This window comes from Schistocerca cancellata, chromosome 1 (assembly GCF_023864275.1).
Source record: "Schistocerca cancellata isolate TAMUIC-IGC-003103 chromosome 1, iqSchCanc2.1, whole genome shotgun sequence".
Taxonomy (NCBI): Eukaryota; Metazoa; Arthropoda; class Insecta; order Orthoptera; family Acrididae; genus Schistocerca; species Schistocerca cancellata.
In genome coordinates, this window is record NC_064626.1 from 348,332,438 (window position 1) to 348,351,453 (window position 19,016).

Below are 19,016 nucleotides of genomic sequence, written 5' to 3' on the forward strand. Positions count from 1 at the left end.
CTGATTTGAAGTACTACCTTGTCATGCTTTTTGACAGAATCTAGTCTGAGAGACAGTACCTAATTCTTAGAGGGAAAAAAATCATGATCCTCCTCCCGAAACCGGGAAAGGAACACAACAATACAAGTCATTATCACACTGTAGCTCTCACAAGCTATACTCATCTAGGAAAGACATTGGAACAAATGATCAACAGCTGCTTATTACAGACTCTCGAAGCCCGAAAAGTTTCTTCTATGTTCATTATAATTTCTGTAGGTACCATTCTTTACACTTGAATGTTCAATACTCCTGGAATAAGTTATGAAAGAGGCATTTTGTGTGGGCAGCAAATTATGGGACTTTTTTTTAAATATTCAAATTTCATATTACACCACATGGAAATACAGTACTGTCCATATGGAGTATGAATGTGGCACCTGGGACTGTCTTCCCATTGGTTTGTGATCCTTTCTTTCAGGATGATATTTTAGGTTCAGATTTGGCAACACACACTGACTAACTCATCTAGGTGAGTGATGCCCTTCGTGTAATAGCTATTGACACTGTGTTACCCAGGTAGGAGCCTGTCCAGCACTCTCTTTTGATTGACAGTTTTTCAATCTTTTGCTAGTCTTCAGCTCTCGAGATAACTATTCATACCCATTAACATCAAGGCAGCAAGAATTATTGGCCTAAAACATGGGCTTCAAATTTTCCACAGATAAAAAATGTGCACATTAGTTTTGACAATGTACATTAAGGTTTTAAATGGCCCAAACTGTGATTGGACACCATGCATAGTTTCCAGAAATCAGTTAAGTTCTTGGCCCCCATATTTGATGAGAAACTCAACTGGCTGCCACACTTGAAGGATCTTAGCCAAGAGCTTTAGAGGCTCATAACATGTTAAGCTTTTTACTGTCAGTTATTGGCAGTTTGAGAGAGCATCCTTTTTCTTTTTCTTTTTTTAAGCTTTTTTTGGTCAATGCTGGATTTGTACTGTTTATAGCTCTGCTTGACCAGCATAGCTAAATATATTGGGATCTATTCACCTTGAGAACATTAGACTGGGAGTGTTTGGGACCAGCCCTTTAAGCAGCCTCCTAACCGTGGCTGGGGAACTGCCTCTCTATGACAGAAGTGTCTCTGTTCTAGAACCACAAGAGTAGGTGGTATATTTGGAAAAGGCCAGGAGATATAGGAAGATTTCAGTTGCATTATGTCATGATCAGACAGAGATTCCGAAATCAGATACTGGATTGTAAGGCATACCCAGGAGCAGATATAGACTCAGATCACAATTTATTAGTGATGAAAAGTAGGCTGAAGTTCAAGAGATTAATCAAGAAAAATCAGTGCGCAAAGAAGTAGGATACAGAAGTACTAAGGAACTAGGATGGCGAAGAAACAATAGGTAATACAAGAAATGTTTCTTTTGATTGATGAAAGAAGGGAGTACAAAAATGTTGAGGGAATTCAGAAATAGAGAAAATACAGGTCACTTAAAAACAAATTAAATAGAAAGTTCATGGGAGCTAAGGTGAAATGGGTGCAGGAAAAATGTGAAGAAATTGAAAAGAAATGATTGTCAGAAGGACTGGCGCAGTATACAGAAAAGTCAAAACAACCTTCAGTGAAATGAAAAGCAATGGTGGCAACATTAAGAATGCAATGGGAATTCCACTTTTAAATACAGAGGAGAGAGTGGAGAGGTGGAAAGTGTAGACTGAAGGCCTCTGTGAGGGGGAGGATTTCTCTGATGATGCAATAGAAGAAGAAACAAGAGTCGATATAGGAGAGATAGGGGAACTGGTATTAGAATCAGAATTTAAAAGAGATGTGAAGGGCTTAGGATTGAATAAGGCAGAAGAGATAGACAACATTCCATCAGAATTTTCAAAATCATGGGGAAATGGCAACAAAATGACTATTCATGTAGCTGTGTAAAAGTATGAATCTGGTAATAATCATTGGAATTTTGGAAACATATCATCCACACAATTCCAAAGATTGCAAGAGCTGACAAGTGGGAGAATTATCACACAATCAGCTTAACAGCTCATGCATCCAAGTTACTAATAAGGATAATACACAAGAACGGGAAAGAAAATTTAGGATGTGCTGGATGACTGTCAGTTTGGCTTTAGGTAAGGCACCAGAGAGGCAATTCTGATATTGTGGTGGATAATGGAAGCAAGAGTAAAGAAAAATCAAGACACATGCATAGGATTTCTTGACTTGGAGAAAGCGTTCAACAATGCAAAATGCTGCAAGATGTTCAGATTAAAAAGGGTGTAAGACTGGGATGTAGTCTTTTGTCTACTGTTCAATCTATATGCTGAAGAAGCAATGAAGGAAATAAAAGAAAGGTTCAAAAATGGATTAAAATTTAAGGTGTAAGGATATCAATGATGAGGTTCGGTGATGACATTGCTATCCTGAACGAAAGTGAAGAGGAATTGCAGAATCTGCTGAGTGGAAAGAACAGTCTATCAGTATATGGATCAGGAATAAATCAAAGAAAGTTGAATGTAATGACAAGTAGCAAAAATGAGAACAGTGAGAAACTTTGCATCAGGATTGGTGATCACGAAGTAGATGAAGTTAAGGAATTCTGCTATCTAGGTAGCAAAATAACCCACAATGATCAGAGCAAGGTGCAGATTAGCACTAGTAAAATGGGCATTGTTGGAAAAGAGAAATCTAGTATCAAACATAGGTTTTAATTTGAGGAAGAAATTTCTGAGAATGTATGATTGGAGCACAAATTGTATGGTAGTAAAACTTGGACTGCGGGAAAACCAGAAAAGAAGAAAATTGAAGCATTGGAGATATGGTGTTTCAGAAGAATGTTGAAAAGTACTTAGACTGATGAGGTAAGGAGTGAGGAGGTTCTCTGGAGAATCAGCAAGGAAAGGGATATATGGAAAACAGTGACAAGAAGAAGGGACAAGACGGTAGGACATCTGTTAAAAAATCATGGAATAATTTCCATGGTAATAGAGGGAGCTACAGAGGGTAAAAATAGTGGAAGACAGAGATTGGAATACACCCAGCAACTAATTGAAGATGTAGGAACCATCTGGTGACACAACGAAATCGCACAGTTGACTTTGGTGTTTATTCTGCGGAGAATGTTATTTACGATGTGTTTATTCTTTAGTTTTGTTCTAGAGCTATGCCATCTCTTTTTATATATCTTGGATTTGGTATTGTTCCTGTGTTCAACAACATGCAAAAATAAAGTTATATTCTTGAACGCATTACTCTCTTTCAAAAATAATTACTAATTAGCCTCAGTGGCTTTAGTGGTGACCCCAAACACTGAAGATAAAGAAAATTACGATGTACAAACAAGAGAATTCAGCGACTTCAGAAAGTTCATGGAGGAATGAAGAGATGCAGCTCGTGAACCTTCAAGGACGGATACATGAATGACTTGAAGCACTGAAGTTAGCATTAGAGATGCCTATTACTCCAACGTCAAACACGCTTACGGCCATACAAACCAACGGAAAACATGCAGCACGTAAAAATTTGAACACTGCAGTTCCTACTTGACAAACTGCAGCTATGGTTTGCAATGATTGAGCTCACATTTGCCCAAAGCAAGATCCATGATGAGCAGATGAAGTCCGCGATAATGGTGAATGCGCTGGATGCTAGAGCAGCAACTGCAGGAGAAGATGTAATACTCCGACCTCCAGCAGAACGACCGTATGCGGTGTTGAAAAAGGTATTACTCACCAGAATGCGTAAACCGTTAAATCAAAGTATATGGCAGGTGCTTAAAGAAGAAGCCTTAGGTGACAGGACACCACCGGAATTTTGGAAGCATTTGCGCGGTATTGTCAACGCAGAAGAATTAACAGATGCGACGCTCAAATACATCTGGCTAGATCAATTATCAAGCATGGTAAAAGCCGCACTAGTAACTCATGAAAAAGACAACATGCAGAACCTCTTGGAGATAGCAGACAAAGTCCATGCGACCATAGGCAATCCACAGATGGCTTGCATTACAATCTTTAACGGGGAAGAAGCGTCAGAAGTGAGAGCAGCAATACAGAAGACTCGGCATACAGACATCAACAAACAAATACAAGAACTAACACGACAGATGACATTATTGCAGCAACAGGTCTCACAGTTGTTACCGAATTAAACCATTAAGGCCAACAGTGAAATTCAACAAGGATGGGTATGTTGGTACCATTGACGCTTTGTGGATAGAGCAACAAAATGTTTGCTGCTATGTGTGTACCCAAACATTAGTGGCGGCCAACAGTAGGTGCAGCAGGCCGCGGTAGCACAGAAGAGTGCCTGCAACCACGAGGTGAGATAGACACAAACTATCAAGGAACAGATAGCACTCCATTGATGCAATTAACTACAGCAAATAAGTCGCCCATTGTTGCTCATGGCACACGTGAAATCGAAGTTGCTTTAGGTTTCTCACAAAGCAGTCAGTGGACCTTCATTCTGGCAGAGGTGTCAGAGGCAATATTGGATGCAGACTTTCTTTATGACATGCACATTACCATAGATCTTGCTGATGCACAGATTAAACAAAATCAAGAGACAGTAGATGGTATCACGGAACATGACACTTACTGCACTGGCAAGCATAACTGTGATGCAGTCTCACATGCCGTAAATGATAACACAGTCATAGAAAAATCCGCAGTAACTCACAAAACTGTACACCTTATCTACACCACGCCCGGTCAGCCAATACATCAATGACAGTGCAGGTTAGCACCCGATTGGTTTGTGGCAGCAAAAGCAGAATCCACGGCATTACTGGCATCAGGTGTCATACGTAGATCAGACAGCCCCTGGGCGTCACCCTTACATTTGGTAAAGAAAATAAGATGGGTCATGTAGACCATGTGGCGATTACAGGAAGTTAAACACACGTACTATACCAGATTGTTACCCAGTGCTTAATATTCGCGATTTCACAAATCAATTAACTGGGGCAACGATCTTCAGCATTATTGATTGTAAGGAAGCTTATCACCAGATACCAGTCGCAGAAGAAGACATACCAAAAACAGCAGTTACAACACCTTTCAGTTTATTCAAGTATGTCTGAATGCCTTTCGGATTAAAGAACGCAGCTCAAACATGGCAATGATTTATTGATGAAGTGTTGCACGGGTTGAAAGGGTGCTTCGCGTATCTTGATGACATATTAATCCCCTCAATGATGGCAGAAGCACGTGAGAAGCAACTGTCCGCAGTGTTCGCCCGCATAAACCAGTACGGAATAATAGTCAACAAAGCAAAATGCGAGCTGTGAAAACGGCAAGTGACATTTCTATGATGTGAAGTTTTGGCAGAGGGCGTACGCCCACGAGAGTACAAAGTTGCAGTAATCGACAACATGAACCGCCCCTTGACTTACCATCAACTCAGAAAATTCTTAAGCACGGTAAATTTCTGTAGACAGCATTTTCTGCGAGCTGCACTAGTACAAGCACACTTGACAGATGCTCTCGCAGGTAAAAATGCAAATGGCAAATGACCGTTGCAATGGAACATGGACATGGAGAGAGCATTTCAACACATAAAGGCCGACTTACAAAAATCAGTAGTCATTACTCATCTGGTACCAAAAGCACCTCTGTCAATAGTAGTTGATGCCAGCCAAGACACGTTGGGAGCAGCACTGCACCAGAAAGTAAACGACAAATGGCAGCCTTTGGTTTTTTTCTCACGAAAACTTACAGACCCACAAAGGAAATGGAGCGCATATGACAGAGAACTATTAGTGATATATGAAGCTATTCGGTATTTTCGCCCATATGCAAGAGCATTTGCTGTATACACCGACCATAAACCAATAACCTTTGCATTCAGTAAGTTGCAGGATAACTGTTCTCCACATCAATTTCACCACTTAGAATAAATCAGTCATTTTACTACAGATATCAAGGATATCAAGGGAGTCAAAAACTTAGTCGCTGATTTCCTGTTGTGGGTCTTGGTTATTTCACAAACCACAGACTATGATAAATTAGCCGTAGCACAAGCTAATGACACATAACTCCAACAGTACTTACAGCACATAGGAACCAGACTTAAGTTAAAATTAATCCAGCCGGCAGACGCGAATGTGAAGATACAGTGCAACATAGCTATGAACAGACCCAGGCCTTTCATCCCAAGGCAACTACGGAAAGAGGTTTTCAACAGCATACACAAACTTGGTCACCCAGGTAGCAGAGCAGCTATCAAACTACTCATGGAACGTTATGTCTGGCTGAGTATAAGGAAGGATTGCTGTGATTGGGTAACATCATGCAAGCTGTACCAAAGGAACAAGATTGGATGGCATGTGCATAAAGCAGTTGGAGATTTTCCCCTGGTAACAAAGAGGTTCTCCCATGTTCATTTGGACGTTGTTGGCCCTCTATCACCTTCAGAAGGCTACAAGTATTTGTTGACATCAGTGGACTGGTATACAAGATGGGCAGAAGCTTCTCCACTATCGGACATTTCAGCAGAGATGGTAACTCGAGTATTTTTGGCTTCTTGGATCTCCCATTTTGGATGTCCACTATACATGACAACCAATCAAGGACGACTATTTGAATCCACTGTATTCCAACAATTAGCCAATCCCTGTGGATTCCACCATCGCCGCACCACTGCTTATCACCCAGGGAGCAATGACGTGTTTGAGGGGTGGCACAGGACATTAAAGACAGCATTGATGTGCCATAAGGACAGTTGGACTTCAGCGTTGCCAGTGATGGTGCCAGGTCTCCGAACTACCTGCAAATCAGACCTAGGTACATCCATGGCTGAACTGGTTTACGGAGAGAACTTCAGGCTGCCAGCAGAAAATTGTTGCTTTCATTCAATATGACAGTTACAGTGTAGTCCGAGTGGATGGACATAGTGGTCATGAGTGCGTGAGGTGTGCTTGTTTTTGTGAATGTATGTGCCTGTTTCTTTTGTTCCTGAAGAAGGCTTGGCTGAAAATTCAGTGTGCAACAGTATTTTCGTTGTGCCTGTGTGGAACTGTCAACAAGTCATCTTTATGGTGAAGTAGCCTCTGTCCTTTTCATAGTATTGTTGATAGTCCAACCTGGACTTTTCAAAGTCTTTATTTCTCCCTGCAATATTGTGGGCTAGAAAAGACTCGCAGCCCTTGCTTGCCTTTCATAGGAGACGACTAATAGGAGTCTTTTTATTTGGTCATTGGTATTTTGACTATGCTTTTGATTTCTGAATTTTTCACTTCTTAACGCATTTTCCTTCATCTTTTTCGGCATTTAAAATTCTGGTCCCCATTTTGGGTGTGACCTCCACTTTCCAAACTTTACAGAAGTGCGGGTTGGATGCCTTACTGTGGTGCATTAACTCTCCACTGTGTGCTGTTATTTTTTGCACCTACACATCAAGTGGATCTACCTCTGCACCTTAACTCCTGTGCGGTAGCCAGTCTGTTGTGGTGGGGTTCTCATGTACCCTTTCAGTGGTAGTCCTCTGATAACACAGGTATAGCACTGCTGATGCCAGAACTGTAATGTCTCCATGTCAGCCAAGAAGTAGGTGCATATCAACTTTGAGGTACTGTGACTCTGGGCAACAGCTAATGTGTCAGGTGACCTCTGCCGTGGTAGGATGGCACTCATGGGGAGAGCCTCCAATTGAAGTGAGTGGGCATCAGGGTGGATCATCCACAATGAAACGGATAAAGCATAATGGTGAATGTGCCGACACTTCCATCTCAACAGTCAGGAACAGTGATTGTAAGGCAGAGGCTTACAATCCTGTGGCATTTCTCTTTTTGACCATCCTTCAAGACAAGACCCAAGTAATGAAAAATGGAAGTAGACATTTTGCAGACTTCTTGGTTTGTTCATGAACTGACAGCAGATCTTCTGCTATAACAAAGTCACTGATTTTAATTGAAAATATAGAAGATAAAGTTTGGAGAGGTTGCAGCAATAGAAAAGATGGGAAGTGGATCTTTGCTGAGCAAAACATTGCATGCCAACCAATCATGGGCCTGTGTCAAGGTAAGAGATGTACCAGTCACCATTTCTCCTCAGAACCAACTCAATAGAATTGGAGGCATTAATCTGACATTGGGACCTAATGCTACAAACTGATGAAGAGCTGCGTACTAATCTGGCACAGCATGGAGTCCATTTTGTTCACTGCACCCAGAAGGGAAAGTTTGAAAGACTTCATCTGACTAATGTTGCCTTAAAGTCTGTGAATGTTGATACAGTCCACACCTCTCTCAATGTCAGGATCTTGCACGTAACCTTCTGGCCCTGGTTCTATTCCAGGGCCTGCCTCATACTTGGGGGAGGGAACATCAGTTTGCACGCCCCCAACCCCTGTAGCACCAGTGGTTCTCACACTATCGGTGCATCCAGGGATGCCTAGTCGCGCTCTGGTACCATCGGGGTATGGACATCTGTCAAGGTGCCTGCCTCCCCCCCCCCCCCCCCCCCCCCTTCAGGACAAGGACCAGGAGCCACAGGCTGTTGGCCAAAGAAAAGTAAGGTCCTCTTCACTCTCAGAAGGATAAGCAGATAGGGAAACTTCTTTCTGATGCTTCAGATTTTCCGCTGCCCCCCCCTCCCCTCCCCCGCAGCAAATGTTGAACCTATACACCTTGACGATGAGTCACAATGAGGCAAGACAGTGACCCATTCGCCACTTTCTCAGACCTGACTCTGACACTTCTTCAATGGAACTGTAACAGCTACTGTTGCCATCTGACCGAACTGCATTTTTTACTGGCTACTTATTCTGTAATTGACATATTACTTCGGGAAACAGGGTTTGCGGCAACACATCTCCATGCTCTGAAAAACTACAAAACCCTACTGCACCAATCGCGTTAACGTTGAGAGAACGTCCAGTGGGGTTTGTAGCCTCATATGCTCTGATATTTTCAGTGTGCAGGGGCCTCTTACCACTGAACTAGAGGTCTTAGCCATTAGTGCATACCTGTCAGTTTGAATGACAATCTGTAATGTTTATGCACCTTCAGTTAGATCTTTCCATTATCATGATCTGTTAGAGTTAGTGGAAAAGCAACCTCTTGCCTTGCTCTTACTGGGGAATTTTAATGCCCATAATCTTTTGTGGGGCAGCAACACTATGTCTCTCAGAGGCTGGGTACTACAATGCCTCCTTTCAGAATTTTACATCTCAACATGAGAGTTGCAACACATTTCAGTGTGATCCACAAAACATACTCAACTATTGATCTCACAGTTTGCAGCTCGAGTATCTTAACCCCCGATATTGTGGCCCATTCATAGTGATCTTTGTTACAGTGACCATTTTCCTATACTTCTCTTCCTCTCGAATCAGAGATGTTTGAAACATGCTTCACATGGTCACTTAGGAAAGCTAACTGGCAAGCTTTCTCCCCCTACAGCCACTTTTGCATCCAGTCCTATAATGTATATCAACAAATTGGTAAAGGATGCTATTGATACTATTAGTCATGCTGCAGCAGCAATGATGCTCCACTTCTCCAGCTCACCCCGATGACCTCCGGTGCCAAGGTGGTCTGAAGGTATAGCAACAGCTATCAGGAAATGCCACAGAGCATTTCAAGGGCACAAGCACCATCATTCCGATGACCTCCAGTGCCAAGGTAGTATGAAGATACAACAACAGCTATCAGGAAACGCTGCGGATCACTTTCAGGGCACATGCACCATCCTCAATGGATAATTTAATAACATTCAAGATAGTCCGGGCGAAAGTGCGATTTTCAATAAAGAACATGTGCACTGATCCCATGTTGCCTTAAGTGTCCGCTTGCAGTAATTACCATCCTCATTTTCTGACCCAGTAACTCCTTACTGAGGGCCGCCTGCTATGCTTCCATGCACATGGCTCTGTCATACAGTGCCCCTTTTAGTGAATGGGAGCTTTGCAGTGGTTTGGCAGTGTCGAGATATGGCCCATAGACCCAACAAAATCAACAACCACATACTCAAACAACTTCGTGCTGACAGCATGAAACATATCCTCTGACTTTTATTCATATATAGCAGGAAGGACAATTTCCCTCTCAATGGTGGGAAGATATTATTCCCCGAAACCAGGGAAGGACCCTCATATTTTAACTGACTATCAACCAATGTTTCTGATTAATGGGCTGTGTAAGCTCTTCGATCATATGGTCAGTTGCTGTCTTTGATGGTGGCTTGAAGCCAAAGTTCACCTGGTTCATCTGGAATCTACAGTGCACGATGCTTTCATGCATTGCCAACATCTGATTGCTATGTTCTTTGATCTACGTAAGGCATATGATACCACCTGGTGATATCATGTCCTGTCTACACTTCATGAGTGGGGTTTCTGGGGCAGTTTACCAAGTTTTATCGAGAATGTCCTATCTCTGACTTTTTTTGGGTCTGGATAGGTTTGACTCTCAGCAACGAATATACACAGGAAACTTGAGTACCTCATGGATCGGATCTGGGTGTAACGCTATTCGCTATTGCCATCAGTTGCATCGTAAATGCAGTGGACCGCACAATTTCTTCATCACTGTATGTGGATGATCTTAACCTTTACTGTGCCTCTGTGTCAGTGCTCACCGTTGAGTGCCAACTTCAGGGGGGGCTGTCTGAAGAGTACAAGACTGGGCTTTGAATCATGACTATCAGTTTTCTCCTACAAAAGTAAGAATTGTGCATTTTTGCTGACTCCAATGGTGCACCCACACACAAAAAGTTAGCTTGGTGACCAGTTACTTGAAGTCATTGAAACTTTTCAGTTCTTAGGTATTTTATTTGGCTGTGCACATGTCTGCCGACTCAAGGCAATGTGCTTGAAGAAACTAAATGATCTTCGTTTTCTTAGTGTCTTCTTGTGGGGTGCTGACTGCATAGTTCTGATCTTATCTTCCTTGGACTATAAATGTGTTGCCTATGGGTTGGCAGCACTGTCCATACTGGCATGTGGTTGGCAATGGGGTCCAGCCATCCGCATGAGCAGTGTTAACAGCCTCCTGGCGGAAGCTGGTATCACTGTGGGTTGGACAACAGCAGCTTATGGCCAATTATGCAGTCACACAGGCTTTCCAGGAAATGAATCCGCTGACCATCTCACCACTATAGGAGATCAACTTGGCATCAGAATACCAGGTCCAGACTTACAACTTCAATGCAATATTTTGAGGCTCTGGGAATTAGAATGGCAGGCAACTATGACCCAAAACAAGTTGAGAAGGATTAAGCAGAACACTAAGGTGTGGTATTCATCTTTCCAGACCTCTTGCAAAGATGCCATTGTGTTGTACTGACTAAGCATTGGCCACACGAGACCTGCCTATAAGTTCCTTGTGCATCAAGAGGATCCTCTCAACTGCAGCTGCAGTAGTCTTCTGATGACAGCACGTTCTTGTTGAGTGCGCCCTGTTGGCCGATATGTGACATGTTCTCAGCTTGCCTATCTCACTACGTCAGATGCTTGTGGATGATAAGACAGCCACTACCAAAGTGCTGTATTTCCTGAGGGAAAGTGGATTTTACATGAAACTATAATACTTCACCACTTTCAGTGTTTGGGATGGTTGTGGAGGGGTACGGGAGGAGCCTCCCCCTGTCACACTCTTCTTTAAACTCTTTTACTTGCTCATATAGCTGGAACAGCCAAGTCCCCATTTTTTTTCACTGTTTACATGTTTCTCTCATGAAATGGAGGGACAGATGACACAGTAGTTTAGTACCTTTAAATAAATAATCATCAATCAGTCATCAAAGACTTTATTCTTTTGATAAAGACTTTATTCTTTTGATAGTGTTGCCACTCTCTTCAGTCTGTCTGTTCATAATCCTTTAATAAACAACAATATAACTTTAAATTTTCTAGCTCTCTCTCTCTCTCTCTCTCTCTCTCTCTCTCAGAAGTCAGAAAGATGGTGGAAGACTTGTCAGGTAGTTACTGTGATTCATCCTGACAGTGGTGAAGGCTTTGTCTGCAGGTAGGATGATTAGGCCAGTATCTATTCTTAGGTTGTGGATGGCTGTCCTTTCTCCTGAAATACAATTTTTTCATCATTAAAAACTGAGTAACTATGTTGTTGTATTTTGTTTATGTTATATGATTTACTTAACTATATAGCAAAAACTGGTGATATTTACTTTCTCTCCCTCTCTAGGCATTTAAGATTTTCAATAAAATTTTTAGAAAAAAAGGCAAATCATAGGCTAATTTATTGGAAAGTCAGATACAGCTATATTCAGTTGAAAACACTAAAATTAATTTGTTTTTGATGCCACCCAAAATGCATTTAGTTATGTGTTGTTTCTTTTGGTAAATAAAGTGTTGTTTACATATTTACTTAGAGCAAATGTTCCATGCGATCAAGTGAAGTCTGGCCATTGGAAGCTGTGTTTCAGTATGTTGAATGTCTCACATGTAATAAATGTATTTAAGACTGCACCAAGTATTTGTGGTTAATAATACAAGTGAATTTAGAAGTGAAATTTTCTACCAGAATACCAAAAGTAAATGTACTTTCTGTATAGACTGCACCATGCTGTTCCAGCAAGACATCACTGGGCAGGGGTGCCTGTTAGTACGCACATGTGCAAGCACAGCTGTTACAGACTGCTCGCCAGGGTGCGTTCTGTGCGTGTGCAAGCCCCATGCTAACCCTTGCCAGCAGGCTCTTGCAGTACGATCCCATATGCCGTCGCCAGGCTGCCTGACTGCCCACATGTCAGAGTTTGTCCACCCATGCCCTCATGTGCCTATGGGTACCTGTGCTTGTGCATGTGCCTGTTAGTACACACATGAGCAAGCGCAGCTGTTACAGACTGCTCGCCAGGGTGCGTTCTGTGCGTGTGGAAGCCCCATGCTAACCCTTGCCAGCAGGCTCTTGCAGTACGATCCCATATGCTGTCGCCAGGCTGCCTGACTGTCCACATGTCAGTGTTTGTTCACTCACACCCTCATGTGCCTATGGGCGCCTGTGCCTGTGCCTGTGCCTGTTAGTATGCACATGAGTAAGTGCAGCTGTTTAACAGACTGCCCGCCAGGGTGCGTTCTGTCCATGTGCAAGCCCCGTGCTAACCCTTGCCAGCAGGCTCTTGCAGTACGATCCCATATGCTGTCGCCAGGCTGCCTGACTGCCCACATGTCGACGTTTGTCCACCCATGCCCTCATGTGCCTATAGGTACCTGGCTGCTGTGGGCAGGACTCTAGCTGGAGATACCTAGACTATACATTCATATTGGGTGTTCTGAAAGGAGCTCTGTATTCAGATGCAGATGTCTTTAGCAGTTGCTGGCAGATGTTGGTCATGAAATTGAACATTTCCAACTATTTAAAACTAAACTCTCTAATGCCCACACTCCTTTTTTCACCTTTCTCCTTTTGCTCTCAAAACGGGTGGGTCCTTCCTTCTAGTCCTTAGGTTTGTGGTACTTGCCCTTTCTTTTTAACCTTCCCTAACATATCATTCTCTATTCATTGACAAAGAAACTATTAGTTCTGAAAGCTAAGATAGTAAATGTACTGTTATACATGTTAATCGGCAGTACTGAAATTTCACCTTTTGAACATAAATACTGGCCAGCAATTCTGTCAATTAATTTTATAATATCTTATTAGCTACTGGTACAAATTTTAGAATATGTGTAGTTCTTTTGTTAACACACAAAATATTTCTTTATTTATTTTCCCTGTTTATAAACAGCTGGCAATATTATGTGTAAAGTTACATTTATCTTCAGATTTAAACATTAGATAAACACAGGAATAGAATGGTCCCAAAGGAAAAGCAGTGGCCTCTTTTCCCCCAAAGCAGCTGCTTTTCTGCTACAGTGTATAGTCATGAAATAATCTAGAAGTAATTCCCGCAATTACCAGTGTGGACTGATTAATACTAGCTTTCATTGGTTACTAGTATATTTTACGGGAGTTCCATGCAGTGGCTCCTGATGCTGAGGACTATATGATTTTACTCATTCCACACTCCTGAAACATTGCCCTCATGATTGTATTTATAGAACACTGTGTGAGTGAATGAATACTTGATGTATATTAGGCTGAACACTGTTTCAGTGGCCCAAGGCTGGGAGAAAGTATGTTATTCCTTTGTTGGGTAATCTTTCTTGCATTTCCCTAGAATGATTAGGTATACTGTGAGTTAATAAGAATTTTATATCCTTTTCAAGCTGAATATGTGCTGTGAGAAGACATTTCATTGCTTTATCCTCTGTGATGATGCCATTTATAAACTTCTTTGATACAGTTTTAACTATCCAGTTTCTGGTTAGTTGCAGTGATTTTTGTAGCTTTATGTGCAGTGATGTGACATATCAAATCTGTAACTTTCAGTTTTGCCAACTTTTATTTTTCTTTTAGGTTCACTCATCGATTTTCAACCATCTTCAACGATGCCTCCGACAGCTTTTGCATATGAAGATCTTCAAGGTAATGCAGTCATAAATCAGTTACTTCAGATGCTTTGAAGATATTAGTTTACATTAGCCATTTGCATATTTTGATTTCCCATTACAGTTTTCATAAACATGATTTCCTGAGTGGAAGAAATTGGAGCGAGTTAGGTTTTGTTGTATTAAACATTTCCAGAAGAATGAGATTACAACATATTACTCAAAATTATGCACCAGATTGTTCGTGTGCACAAACATGTCCATGGGATTTTTCAAGGATTGTTGCAATTTCACTCTACTGGAAATTTTTAATGTTTTATCTCATCTAAACCCAAGCATCCTGTAAAATTTTAGTGCAATGTAAAAGATTTGTTGCTTGATACAGCAATGATGTATTATGTGTCTGTATGGAAATTATCTGTATGAGATCGTATCAGGAATCACATATTGCTACAAAAGATTTGATCGACCACACATACTGTGTACGTAAAATGCAGGTGTGGTTGTGGTCGACTTGTTAAGTATATGACTCAGTTTCCTCATACCTGTGGTTCCATATCAAGCAGGGACTCTTAAATAAAATCTCATACATTCTGTGTCCAGCAGATCATCAGTTAAATGAATGTAACATTACAGTAGTACTGCAGTGATGATGCAGGATTCCAGCCTTGTGTTTCAGCTGAATGCAGGTGCAGTTGTTTAAGAATGGGGTGTAATACTGAAACTAGTAGCAAAGAATTAAAGATGGACAAATGAAATAAAAACGTCTTGTAGTTGTGAAACTTATATTCTGTGCAGATGTCTTTAGCAGTTTATCAGTGGACATCACACAGGAAATTGAAAAACACTAAAGATTTTAAAGGTAAGTACCTCTGATGCCCCCCTCCCCACCCAATTTCCATATTTTTCTCCTTGTTCTCACAGCAGGTGGGACCCTCTCATCCTGGTGTCTGAATAATTACTGTTTCTTTTTAACCGAATACATTTTGCTGTGGTGGTTGTTGTTGTTGTTGTTGTTGTTGCTGCTGCTGCTGCTGCTGCTGCTGCTACTGCTGCTGCTGCTGCTGCTGCTGTGGTCTTCAGTCCAAAGACTGGTTTGATGCAGCTCTCCATGCTATTCTACTCTGTCCAAGCCTCTTCATCTCCAAGTAACTACTGCATCCTGCTTATGTATTCATCTCTTAGTCTCCTTATACGATTTTTACTCCCCACACTTGTTTCTAATACTAAATTGGTGAGCTCTTGATGTTTCAGAATGTGTCCTACCAACAGACCCCTTCTTCTCATCGGGTTGCCCCACAAATTTTGTTTCTCTCCAATTCCATTTAGTGCCTCCGCATTAGTTACATGTCTACCCACCTGATCTTCAGCATTCTCCTGTAGCAGCACATTTCAAAAGCTTCTGTTCTCTTCTTGTCTAAACTGTTTATCATTCGTGTTTCACTCCTATAGATGGCTACACTGCATACGAATACTTTCAGAAAATATTTCCTAACACTTAAATCTATATTCAGTGTAACAAATTTTCTTCTTCAGAAATGCTTTTATTGCCACTGCTAGTCTACATTTTATATTCTCTCTACTTTGGCCATTAGTTATTTTGCTGCCCAAATAACAACTCATCTACTACTTTGAGTGTCTCATTTCTTAATCTAATTTCATCAACATTGCCTGATTTAACTAGACTACATTTCATTATCCTCATTTTGCTTTTGTTGATGTTCATATTATATCCTCCTTTCAATACACTGTCCATCCGTTCAACAGCTTTTTCAAGTCTTTTGCTGTCTCTGACAGAATTACGATGTAATTGGAAAACCTCGTAGTTTTTATTTCTTCCTTGGCTTCAGTTCCTACCCCAAATTTTTCTTTGGTTCCCTTTACTGCTTGTTCAATGTTCAGATTGAATAACATCAGTGACTGCTACAACCCTGTCCCACTCCATTCTCAACCACTGCTTCCCTTACACACCACTTGACTTTTGAGTACCATCTGGTTTCTGTACATGTATTTTGTTCCTTTTATTTTCTGAATTTCAAGAACAGACTTCCAGTCAACATTGTCTAAAGCTCTCTCTTAGTCTACAAAAAATGACATAGACTTAGGTTTTGTCTTTCCTTAACCTATCTTCTAAGAGAAATTTTTCCATTCTTCTGTGAGGAATTTGTGTTAGTATTTTGCAACCATGAGTTAAACTGATAGTTCTGTAATATTCACACATCAGTACCCACTTTGTTTGCAATTGGAATTCTTATATTATTCTTGAAGTATGGAGGTATTTCACCTGTGTCATACATCTTGCACACCAGATGAAAGAGTTTTGATGTGGCTGGCTCTCCCAAGACTATTAGTAATTCTGATGGAATGTCGTCTACCTCCAGGGCTCTGTTGCGACTTAGGTCTTTCACTGGTCTATCAAATTCTTCTCGCAAAATCCTATTTCCCATCTCATGTTCATCTATGTACTCTTTTGTTTCTACAATCAAGATGGCACCGAATGAAACTTTGTTCTGTAACGATGTCTCAGTTTCCTTAAAAAGTGATAGTGACGTGTGTAAAATCTGCGTAAAAAAGGTAAAGAGAGGTATCCTATGCATCCAGTGCAGGTCGTGGTATCACGACAAATGTGTTAAAGTGAATCTAAAATATATAAAAGACGAACATGACTGGACATGCTGTCAGTGCGTTGTGAGTGTCACGAAAAACGAGGTAATGGACACGATAAAATCAAAAGAAAAAATAATAAGTGTGCTTACAGAGGATTTAATGACTATAAATACGAAATATGAAGAACTTCGGCAGAAATATCAAGAACTGGAAACGAAATACAAAGAGATAGAGCGAGATCATCGTCTAGCACAAGACAGTGTTGTTAACCGTCGTTCTGCGCAAAAAACGTGGCGTTTGCCGAAAAAAACAAACAAACAGACAGTGAGTACAGTTCCGGCGATACCGCTAGCAAATAAATTCACAACACTAGACGAAGACTGTGATAAGACAAAGAACAATGACGAACAAAAATCAGTGACGAAACTTCCAATCGAGTGCGCAGCCAAGAAAACATCTAATACGAAAAATAAACCAATGAACATCAAACAACGAGTTGTTGTACTTGGTGATAGCCACGCCAAGAAAATTGCCGAAAAAATAAATGAGTACAGTACGTTATTCACGGCAACAGGTATGACGAAACCCAGTGCACCTTTGACTGAGATAATTAAGAGCAGCAACTCACTTAATGAGCTATCTAAGAATGATGCCGTCATAATCATGGGTGGAAGTAATGATGTATACAGAAATGAGAGTAAACATGCGACCCAGTGTTTAAAAACTACATTACTTGATCTGAAAGTTCCGAACATCATAGTTACTAGTTTGCCTCACAGATACGACCTGCAAGACAATTCCATCGTAAATCTGGAGCTTGCAAAAGTAAACAGACAATTCTACAAAATATGCAAGTCCCAACAAAATGTAACATTTCTTGATCTTCCAGATGCAAGAGATTTGTTTACGAAACATGGACTACATTATAATAACGCTGGCAAGTCATACGTTGGCAAAATGCTAGCGAAATTAATACAAAAAGACGACGACGTTGCAAGAAAACCAATTGCTGTGCAACCAGTTTCGACCAAGGAAATGGATAAACGAGAAAACAATTTCAAAATCGCAGCCACAGCGCCAGCTCAAACAGGAACATAATGTCCAGAAGATGAGACGGTGCCAGAACCAGCCTCAGAACATACAGCAAAGACTGAAATTATCGCCAAGAAAACTGTACCTACTCATCATCCAGATGCTCACACACAGGGAAACTGATGAAGGGGGCCAGTTCTATCTGAATTTGGCCCAATACAACGAATCCAGAACAAGTAGTCAACACTCAGGTGGACGTTCCGTTACTTTATAGTCAAATTAGTTTTAAAGACCCTCTACCTAATAATATATGCAGTAGTAATTTCGTTATGCACTTGAACATAAGAGGTCTGTCTGAAGGAATGATCAGGAAGCTTTATGATATAGAAATTTTGCTAGAAAGTGTGAAACAATCTGTGAAAGTAATATGCCTTAATGAACATTGGCTAAAATCTGAAAATATCAGTCTCCTAAATAAACTTACAGGTTATAAACCGGCTACCAGCTCTTGTAGGACCAATGGGTATGGAGGCTCTTGCATGTTAGTTCATTCCACGGTAGACTATGATATCAGACAGAATTTTAGCCATCTGAATGAAGAAGGCACATTTGAAAGTCGTTGTATAGAACTTAAAGAGTATAACACACTAATTATCAGCATATATCGCACCCCTGGGTACCATATAAACTCTGTATTTTTAGATAAGTTTGATACATTGCTACATAAATTAAAATGTGAGAAACTGTACAAGAAAGTGGTTATATGTGCTGACTTCAACATAGATGTAAGGACTGATGACAAATTTTCTTCACACTTAAAGAACCTGATAGCCACAAATGGGCTAAATCTCAATTTTGATCAGTATACAAGAATTACAGCAAGCTCTGCAACATGTATTGACAATATTGTAAGTAGTTATAATTATTATGTAAAAGAAAGGTTTCTTCTAGATTTAGGAGTATCAGACCATAAAGCACTATTTGTATCA

The 19,016-nt window shown here is 40.9% G+C and overlaps 1 protein-coding gene across 1 annotated transcript in view; it reads left to right on the plus strand.

Annotated features, from left to right (window-relative positions):
* LOC126173706 (double-stranded RNA-binding protein Staufen homolog) overlaps positions 1 to 19,016 on the plus strand; it is a 170,239-nt gene that overhangs the window by 42,941 nt on the left and 108,282 nt on the right. Inside the window, exon 3 of the mRNA XM_049920978.1 lies at positions 14,357 to 14,425. Within this exon, the coding sequence (XP_049776935.1) occupies positions 14,357 to 14,425 (69 nt within the window). The remainder of the gene's footprint in view (positions 1 to 14,356; positions 14,426 to 19,016) is intronic.